The sequence below is a fragment of the Topomyia yanbarensis genome, chromosome 3 (genome assembly GCF_030247195.1).
Source record: "Topomyia yanbarensis strain Yona2022 chromosome 3, ASM3024719v1, whole genome shotgun sequence".
Lineage (NCBI taxonomy): Eukaryota > Metazoa > Arthropoda > Insecta > Diptera > Culicidae > Topomyia > Topomyia yanbarensis.
Genome location: NC_080672.1, coordinates 360,689,840 through 360,700,869, shown reverse-complemented (window position 1 = coordinate 360,700,869; position 11,030 = coordinate 360,689,840). Strand labels below are relative to the sequence as shown.

General features: G+C 36.0%; 1 protein-coding gene across 6 annotated transcripts in view; it reads right to left on the bottom strand.

Annotated features, from left to right (window-relative positions):
* Positions 1 to 280: 280 nt before the first annotated feature.
* Positions 281 to 11,030, bottom strand: part of LOC131693705 (RING finger protein nhl-1) — a 259,363-nt gene continuing 248,613 nt past the window's right edge. For all 6 annotated transcript variants that reach the window (XM_058981776.1, XM_058981779.1, XM_058981777.1 and 3 more), the window contains 2 exons: positions 905 to 1,131; positions 281 to 843 (listed from right to left, as the gene is read on the bottom strand). In XM_058981776.1, the coding sequence (XP_058837759.1) occupies positions 918 to 1,131 (214 nt within the window). In that variant the 3' untranslated portion in view covers positions 281 to 843; positions 905 to 917. The remainder of the gene's footprint in view (positions 844 to 904; positions 1,132 to 11,030) is intronic.

The following is an 11,030-nucleotide window of genomic DNA, read 5'->3' as shown; positions in this document are numbered from 1 at the left end:
TTGGACACCTACCAATAGCACGTGTTCTGGGTTAGGACGTAAACGTCTTCTCCATTGTAAAAAAAACCCTACGTTGAGTTTTGAGATAGTTTTTCATTTAAGGGGGGGTTTACTCATAAAAGGCGAAATTTTCCGCGAAAAATAGTAATTTTTATTTAAAATGAGTAAGAAAACCAGCGAAATCACACTTCCCTTCAAATGAGATACACCTGCTTTTATAGGTAGACCAGACTTCAATTGGGAGGTGAAAACTGTGATACTCAAATAATAATACGCTCAATTTTTCAGCTGTTCAAACACAAATAAACTCAAAAATCTTTATTTTACACTAATTTGCTACAGGTTATTTTTTCACTACTGTTTAATGTACTTTTCATTTGCTACCTACATACGTATCGCAATCATGGGGACTCACTATTAGTGCCAAATTCTCCAAAAAACTATTCAAAACAGCAATCACATAAAAGTAGCCAAGAGAAGCACGCCCAGTTGTCGTATTTTAATTTGTGACAGATGCTAGCAAAAGATACCCTCTCTGGTAGATGGTGTGGAAAAAGGTGCAATATTGCAGAAATCGAAGCAACCTGAAGCCGGCAACTTTTTTCGATGATAGAAGAAAAGACTAGACGAAGCGAAGGACAGACAGACAGACAGCGTCGAACAACTGATGCTTAAATTGATTTTTCTAGTTTTCTGAATTTGGTTTTCGCTACGTTATTGCAAATGGTTAAAAACAACTAGAGTGGGTATTTTTCTATATAAATGATATGGTAGCTCTTGCTGACAGATGTTTCGCATTCTTCTTCGTCGCAGTAGTTGATAAAAAATATTACTCGCTATGATCTGGAAGAGAGAGAAAAAATGAATCAGCAGTCATCCTTCGTTCGTTACATTTCTAACCCACCTTCAACAGCAGCCTAGAAAACCTGCACCCGATGGTTTTCCCGATCGCACACAAGGATGTTTCCGTTGGACATGATGGCAACTCCTTCCAATCCTTTGAACTCAGCATCGCCAGAGCCCCAGGAGCCGAAGGCACGCAGGAAACTACCATCCGGGTGAAAAATCTGAATCCGGTTGTTACCCGAATCGGCCACACATATGTAGCCCTGATCGTCGACGGCGACGCCCCTGTGAAAGATAGACAATAAAGCATAAGATAAAAGGTTCTACTTTTTTTTAATGACAAACTTTACGATGTGCTAATGGCCGGTACCAGTCAGTTGGCTGGCGAATTTGTTCCACGAATCCAGACATTTCGGCAAGCAGAAGAAAATTAATGGAAACCCGTAAATTGAATTAGCGGCGAAAAATGAAAGATCGTCCTTGTCGTCACGGGTGGAGCCCGAGAAAAAGTTGCTCTGCCTGCAGTCACAGCATCCCCAACAGAACGGTTCTGCTCTGGGGGGATCCCGTGTGGGATTGCGTAAAAGGCGAGGAGATTTCGGCTGCAATATAAAAAGTGATATCGCGAGCAAAAAGAACTGAAACTCGCGCAAGAAAAGTACGACAAAGCCAAGATGAGACAACACGAAATGTGTTTAATGAAATTAGACGGCAATGACAATCAATCATTTCACCGCGGCGGGGTGTGTGTGTGAGTGTGGTTCTTTATCTCGTTTAATGCAAAGGGGATGTTCTCTTGGCGTGGATCCGAATTTGTTGGCTTTTTCCGGTTGCTTTCGAATTAATTGGGTGTAAGCCTGTCAAATTTGGTTTGCTTTTGTTAATTATTCTGTGTCAGTCTATTCAAGTTGATTAGAATTAAAGATAATTGTCAAAAACTTGCTAAAATGTTCAAACATTTTCAAAAACTGTCAAAGCCCCGCAAAGTATTATAATAAGACAATTATCTTTTGGATGATCCCCAAAAATCACGTGAAATTATTTGGCATAAACTTGAACTTATCTGAAAAGCATACAAAATTCCTACGATTAAATTGCATCCCTCCTCCAACTCTAATAAAATCATCGCTAATATTTCAAGAATTCGAAAAATATATTGGCAATCCATGCATGCCAAAGGGAACACCCCAAATAATAATTAAATTTTTCATATATCCTGTACCCTTCGGTCCGATCCCTACATTCCCAGTTTTTTCAATGTTGCTTTTATTTCTTCCATTCATACATCCATCCTGTTCATTCATTCATTCATCGCAACAACAAAGTACAGGAAACGGGGAACGACCGCCACCGCCGCCGCCAAGGGATCCAGTCTACCAAGCAAATCGGCCAGTATCCTGTCACTCTCTTCTTACCAAGTTGGCCCCGGAGGCAACACGGCCAAATTGCAAGTGTATTTTTTGCCAACCCCATTATTACATTTCCACCCGCGAAAGAACGACTAGGGCAAACAATCTTTCATTTTTGCGTGCAATGGGAGAATCTGCTTGGGACGATGAAGGGAAAGGATGACAGTCGGATTATGAATTTTGCTGTCGGAATATGTTTATGATGAGAATTTTAATCGTTTGCAGATACAATGGTGCTATTGTTGGTTCGTCTCACACGGAAAATTGCGTGCGAGACGGTGAATCTTTTCCACAAGATGGATGAAGCAAAATGATTCCCGAGCAAACCCAGGCAAGACTGTGTTGCCTTTCTGAGCCGGCTGGTCGATCCAGCCAGCAGAAGCCGTATCATTTCCTTTTTATTTTTTTTCTGGTAAACTCTGGTAAGCACTTTTCCATTCCTTGCCAGACCGAAAAGATTATTAAATTAACGTTTAAATTTGATAAATCAGCCTTTTTATTTGATTCATAAAAATAAGTGGCGTAAGTCGAACCGGATCATGATGTGGATAGATAAATGGCTTCTCGTGGTGTCCTGATGGATCGGTAATAAATATTTCCTAGTTAGACCAAAAACAGTTGTAAATTTACGAATAATTTTTCTCGCATTTTCAGCTGTTCGGATGTTAAATGCGGGGGTAAGTTAATAAAGATCAATTTAATCAATCTAACAGTGTGATAAGACCTTTCCTATATTTGTTATTTGAATTTACATACTTTTTCACTGGGTTGTCTTTAGGTCACTTGGGGTCCGCTCTATTGAACAAAAGGGCCCCTATAGTTGAACAGACGTAAACTGATTACGGGTTACATTCGATGAATATGATCAAGCAACAAATCACAGAGATGAAATTACCATATCGTATTTTCCTTTAGGGTTCCAAAATGGGACATTTTTTTGTAATGGAAATTGAACACAATTAACTACTAGTTATATGCAGTGCGTTTCTTTTAATAGCATCCGTATAATTGAAAACGCATTCACTATTCAGCAGTATATTAACAGAGTTAACGATAGTTATTTGAACTCGTTAGTTACATTGCGTTGTTTGAGCATGGAGAGTTTCTTGGCAGAGAAAAAAGAATAATGGAGTAGGCCAGATTTACCATAAATTCACTATTCGAAGATTCTTGGCCAGGCCAGTAAAGAATGCTTCGTATTTCATGATACGATTAAGCCCGTTTTCGAAAAAAATGCGCTTACGTATGTAAACGGCTTAACTGTTATGTGTCCAACAGAAAAAAAACACCTTTAACAGGCCAACGTGGGTACCCGGGTACCCACAAATTGAAATGCTCATAACTATGACCTCCTTTATCCGATTTGGACACTTTTAGATTTTATGGATTCAGGAACTTGTCCACTTTTTGATTTATGAAAAAGGCTGAGCTGGATCTGGTGCTTGGTAATCTGGATTTTCCGGGATAATATTCTAGTACTAGGGTATGATTTGTAAATTTTAATAATGTCCTAGCAATATGAGTATCAAAACTCTTTAAATTGTCTCGGAAGTCTGTTATTTATTGTTACGGGACCCTATGGCAATTGTAAAAATGGAATTGGAATGGAATGGCTACTCACGGCCCCACGGGAACCTGCTCCGGAATGTCCGTTCCGAGGTCAAATCACCAAATGGTTCAAAACCACGAGATACAGCCTTCTGATGCAATTTCAAGAATTTTGATACCCATATTCCATTTAAGTTCATAAATAGTATCCCAGTACTGGAACCTGCTTCCTGAAATCCGGATTCCCGGAAACCGAATGAAGTAACCCGATTCATTTTTACCAAGTCCAAAAGCGGATGAGTTCCTGAATCCAATACGGCCAAAAGTATCGAAATCGGTTGGATATTACCTTAGTTATGGGCATTTAAGTTTTGTGGGTACCCAAGTACCTACGTCGACCTGTTAAGTAGTAAAAAAATTCAGGAGCCCCTCCTCACTCCCACCCTTACTATATCAACATTATTATTAACCCAAAAGCTTGACTTAGTGATGTTCTAAGATGTCACAAAGTTTCAATTTCCAGCTATGGATAAAACATAGGAATTTCATGAATTGAAACCTAAAAAGGTGCCCGGGTACCGCGTCGGACACATAACGGTTAAACTATAGCTCCTTACAATACTGGATTAGGAATAATAGCATATCCTAGAGTTTCAGCTCTCTTCACATAGGTTCACCTATGTATGGAGAACATAAAATCCAGATACGCAATTGTATTACTGCATGGCAGTTACATATCAAATGATATGAAGCTTCGTAATCGAATTCACAAAGATCACACGAATAATACTCAGCATGTAGCCATGTGATAATTGAGGTTGCGATGTCCAGTCAGTGCCGTGACTAGAATAATCCATTTGTGCTTGGAAAAACTCAGACAATTCTTTGACATTTTTGGACTCACATCCGGCAGGAAAGTATTTGTTTGAACGCGAGCTTGCACGTCTTAGGTGACATACATTATTTACGTGAGGGTAAAATATGGTGGGAGGGGGAGCTTAAAAACATCTTACAAATTCTTATCTGAGGGGGAGGGAGGATTCGTCCTTCCTTACGTAATATCTTAAAAGAGGTATGAAAAATGAAATCACTAAGAAAAATATCCTTTTCTTTAGAAAAGAAACTATTTCTAAGTTGTGCTACGAACATTTTGAATATTAGCACATATTGTACACAATGGTTAAGCAAAAGCGGACCACGAATTGGAGTGTGTTTGCAGCAGCAGGATATGATTGTTAAATTAGTTATGGAATTTTGTTGATTGTTACCAACGTCAGGAGCGGCTTAATTGTCGATATTTTTGGATGCAGTTGAGGGATTCCATGAGAATCCGGCCGACCGCAAAATATGACCATCGTCGATTCGAACGAAACTTTGCAGGTGTGTTCGCTGTATGAATCTCCATGATATTCTCTGGCAATTGGAATATTTTGATGCAAGACTAATGTTTCAAAAGGGCGTAAACGTTTCTACGTGCATAAATTTCAATTTCTTTTTGTTCGATTACTGTATTTTATACAGCAAAACTATCTGAAAACAAGTTACAGGGAATGAATACTTCTATCCGAAAAAAAATATACACTGAAAAAAATGTTGCGTCATTTTTCAAAAAAACAAAAATTTAAGTTAAAAATTCAAATTGCGAAAAAACCCATTTTTTTAAATTTTTTATATTTTGGAAACAAAAACCTAAAGAGAAAAGAAACATTTTGAATGTGATTGCATGATGGAGAAAAAATCGGTAAAAAAGTTTTTCTAACAATAACTTCGTACATGTTTTTAAATTTCATACTAATTTACATACAAAATTGTAATTTTATTACAGAATATAATTCTAAGCACAATTTAAAATCAAAATGCATTTAACAAAAATCTTCCAAAATGCGATAGTTTTCGAGATATTTGGAATTTTGCTCCATCAAAAACAATTAATTCGTGTAATTATGCTCTTTTTAAAAGTTATTCGCTTTACCCTATCATAAAATGACAATAAATTAATGTTTATCGTTTTAAAGACGTAAAAGCAACTTTTTTAGTGTATTCGGATCATGGAGAAGTTTTCAATAAAAAAGTTTTCCTAACAACAACTTTTGACATATTTTTATTATTTATACTATATGCAGTCAAAAATACAATTTTCTTTTTGAATATGATTCTAAACGCCATGTAATTTTCAAATGGTTTACAATATCGCCTTGATGTCAAAGGGAAAGTTGCAGAAATGTTTACGGGCCTTTTGAAAAACCTATTATTGTTGATGGAGAAACGCGAATAACTCATGAAAAGGTCGTAATAAAACAAAATAATTGTGCTGTTAAAACAAAAGTTAAAATATCTCGAGAACTACTACATTTCAGAAAAATTTTGTTAAGAGCATTTCGATTTGAATTGGCCTTTGGAATCATATTCAAAAAGAAAATTGTATTTTTGACTGCAAATAGTATAAATTATAAAAATATGTCAAAAGTTGTTGTTAGGAAAACTTTTTTATTGAAAGCTTCTCCATGATCCAAATACACTAAAAAAGTTGCTTTTACGTCTGTAAAACGATAAACATCAAAATTTTGACATTTTTGATGGGGTAACGCGAATAACTTTTAAAAAGAGCATAATTACACGAATTAATTGTTTTTGAAGGAGCAAAATTTCAAATATCTCGAAAACTATCGCAAGATTTTTGTTAAGTGCATTTTGATTTTAAATGTTGCTTAGAATTATATTCTGTAATAAAATTACAATTTTGTATGTAAATTAGTATGAAATTTAAAAACATGTACGAAGTTATTGTTAGAAAAACTTTTTTAGCGATTTTTTCTCCATTATGGAATCACATTCAAAATGTTTTTTTTTCTTTAGGTTTTCATTTCCAAAATATAAAAAATTTAAAAAAATGGGTTTTTTCGCAATTTAAATTTTTATTATAAATTTTTGTTTTTTTTGAAAAATGACAACATTTTTTTCAGTACATATTTTTTTTGGCCAGAAGTATTCATTCCCTGTAACTCGTTCTCAGATAGTTTTGCTTTTAAAGTTTCATCGGAATCTAAGATGGTCACGATTTTAAAGATTTTCGGACGGATCTTCGTGGAATTTCTCAGTTACAGCAATTTCTCGATTCTTGGTAGTACATTGTTCTGATCGGGAACTGGAGTCACAATCTCTCTTACAGGTTAGGAAGTGTTGATACCCTTCATGTTGTTAGGCCAACATACTTTTCAAACTTTAACTTCAAACCCGTAAGGTATCCGGATAATTTGCTCTCAAGTGATTGACAAAGATCTTGTAGGCCGAATATTTGCAGAGTGTGAAATGAATTTTGCTTCAGGAAAATTCGAATATGACCATGTCGGAGCTATGCGTACGATAAGCGATATAGTTGGAACTGAGAAAAAATCCACGCCAGAAGAGGTTATACATTCTTTTGAGTTCTACTTCACAAAGAAATTATATTCAAAGGAAGTGGAATATAACGAAGGAGATAATGTGGACCAAATCGGAGTTTCTGAATATCTCCCAAAGATTATTCTGAAGTTTCTACTGGTCGAAAATAGGATGCAACTAAAATTACTGCTGATGATTACAGTTAATTTTTGTCGTTTTTGTTATCTCATTATTTAATGAATAAACAATATGATTTTTAATTTCGAAAATCATGATAAAATCTTACGAACTCTTAACTAAGGGTGGACGGGGGGGGGTGGTGAGGGGGAGGTTTAGAAGTTCTAAAAAAGCCTTACGTTATTAGTGTACGGCCCCTTAGAGCAAAAGGTGGACTAAAATCAAAGCTTTGCCGTATCGGTTCAAGTAGGATAGTTTTATGTAATTTTTGTGTGCTGAATTCGTTTTTGATATTAAAACATGTTATAAAATGAACATTTACTATTCCTTAGGGTGTCTCAAAAATATCAATTTTATCGAAAATGTTCTTAAATTGTTTTTATATTAACTTTCGTGCGCTAGATCGTTTTGGATATTAACACTTGTTAACAAAACCTGCATTATACATTAGGGTGGCTCAAAAATATTTATTTTGTTGTAAAGGTTGGTTTTCGTTTAAGAAATTTTTTTGTTATAAAATTTATTAGAAACTAACTTTACTACGTATTAGGGTGGCCCAAAAGTAGGTATTGTGTCTTTAAGAGTGCGTTGATTTTTCAATAGTGCTTATTATAAGCTAAATTTATTTTCTATGTTGAAAGGAATTGATTTACATCTCATTATAGTGCTTCAGAAATGATTATTTATTGTTTCAAAGATTTTCTTCCATTTAATTCCACTATGTTTATAATTAAATGGAAGAAAATCTTTGAAACATTACGTACATTCCACTAAGACCTCCGTTCGCGTATATATAATGATTATTTAGTTTTTACGGATCAAATAAGATGCATTAGAATTATTTCAGAACTTTATATTCATTATTGGGTTACTTGATAAGAAAACTACATTTTCTTTAATTTTTAAAACAAAACTTTTGGGCGTCTTAGTAGAATATTCAATTACATTCACTAATCAACATGATGGTTAACGAAATTTTATTTCACAGGTCTATTTTATGTAACTTAGGTCGTTTATCTCATATCGTGCATAAAATATAAATTATAAACCCTTTCTTTTGGTATATGGTGTATTTAAAAATCATCCTATTTTATTTGGGAAATACCGCTTACCTTTAAAATAAATCAGTACTACATAACTTCTGATCCGAATAGTTTCACCAAATTACTACTGTGTTCTCTCAATTCGACATTTACTGCGTAAGTTAAGAAGAAGTAATTCTAGAAACATTTATTGACATATATCAACAGGTTGAAAATATGTACTGAATGCTAAACACTCTGAGTACCTTCACCACTCTTTCCAATCAGTTCATCTCTCTTGATCACTAGTAGTACCCTCGTAGGACATGCTCTCAATACTATTTAAAAGTTGTTCATGTATTTGTGTCATTATTCTAGCTATAAAGTGATTATTTAAATTTAAAATCTGTAGTAACCATGTGTCTCCATTCACAGATTTTTTTTAAATTTTGACTGTTCATCGCAAAACTAGCATAGATTCATTTAAAAGAGAAAATTAAAAGCTTTCGAACGAGTATAGTGTGATCGCAGGCATTTACGGGCATCGTTGTTGTTATCGCATTAGAATTTCGAATTCAACGAAAGTTCATGACAAACAGTTATCTAAACAATAACTAAACCAACTAGTGACTTATTTTTGGTGATTTTACGACGTAATTTAATCACACGGATAATTTTGGTGAAGTGAGGCAATGCATAAAATAAACTGTTTCTTCGAAAAACGAAAATAACCTGACGTAGTTATGCCAAAACTTGAATTATGCCCTTCAAAAAGCTGTCAAATATACATTTACGTCCAAATCACCTAAAATTTGGCAAAAATGTCTCTGATAGATCAGCCGATACGAGAAAAGTACTAGTAAGAATATCGAATAACCTTCATATATGGACTTAAGTCCGGGCTCGTCCCAATGTGCAATGGTTGGCATGTTCGGATGCAACCCAAGAGCGTATCTTGTGCATCAGACAACTTTTCAACAGCGATAGAACTGGTTCTGGACCAACGAAGTCATTCACAGCGCCAGCTCTAACCAATTTGTCTGCCCGTTCATTTTCAGCAATACCGGAATGACCGGAGATCTATAGCAGGTAGATAGCATTTGAAATGCTAAATTCTTCGATTTGATTAGGACATGGGAATACTGATTTCGATCTCAAATCTGCCAAATTAGGTGGTTTCAGGGCTGTCTGAGAAAAATGGATTCTTTTACCGCAAATCCCCTGTTGAAGTGCCGATTGTACGCCACACAGAATCGCCAAGATTTCTGCTTGGAATACGGTACAGCATCTACCAAGCGAATGAGATTGGTTTAATCTCATTTCATGACAATAGACACCAGCACCGGCTCGGCCCTCCAACAAAGAACCGTCAGTATAGCAAAATACATAATCTTCAAGTTGTCGCTCAATCCAGCCAGACAGTCATTCCTCGCGAGGAGAAATTCTAACATAATCAAGAAACCATTTGGGGCTACAATCCTGTGTGATAATCTGCATTATCTATTGGGTTATAACAGAGTCCAGTAATCTTAAGACGGTATGCACAAGAACGTACAGTTCATCTAGAGCTGCAGTAGGTGTTGTCGAGAACGCACCAGTCATCGCCATCAAGACCATCCTCTGAAAATGGTTTAACTGTGATTGGATTGACATGACTTCTCCCTTCTGCTACCAAACAAGACACTCGTATGCCAGTATAGGTCAAACAATTGTTGTGTAGATCCACTGAATGTACTTGGGTTTGAGTTCCTAAAATTTGCCTAAGCCCATGCAAGCTTTTTTAATTCTGAAATCGATGTAATCTGTTCAATTAAGTTTTGAGTCTAGAATTACCCCAACGTACCTAACTGGATCTCCGATAATAACTTCAGAATCAAAGAACTGCAACGGACGAGCTCCGGGTGTAATCCTTCGTTGCTCGAGAAGCACCATTGATGTTTAATTTGGCTTAGCTGATAGTCATGAAGAGACACCATTGCTCAAGGCATCAAATCAAAAAGTGTGTTAATACAAATATCGGAAATCATTTTATGATAATCATCGGCGAAACCATACGTCGGAAACCCAAGCTCATTAAGTTTCCTCAACAAGCCGTCGGCGACAAGGTTCTATAGAAGTGGTGACAGCACACCACCTTGAGGACATCCGCCGTCAGTTTCCTTATATCTACTTATCTTAACGATGAGCAAAAATGTCGATTGCTAAGCATTGCGTGTATCCATTCGTGATATATAAAGGTACTCCATGATCTCGTGCTGCTTCCAAAATGGATTCGATGGACATGTTGTCAAAAGCATCTTCAATATCAAGAAAAAGTCCTAAATTTGATTGCTTTTGTGAAAAAGATTTTTTTTGTAACAGGGTAGTAGTAGACTTCACCCACTGATATGCATGCAGCGAGTACTCGTCCCAGCTAACATCCCGAATGTAGTGGCCGATTAAACGTTTCAATGATTTGAGAAGGAAGGAGGTCAGACTAATCGGTCTGAAGCTCCTTGCCTCCTCATCCATCTCACCATTTTTGGGAATGAATTTTACGATTATTTCCCACTGCGATAATGGAATGTATCCTGTTGCAAGACTGCAAGTAAGAACTTTTTTTCAAAATAAGCTTAAAGTGTTCATATCCTTTTTGTAGTAGAACTGG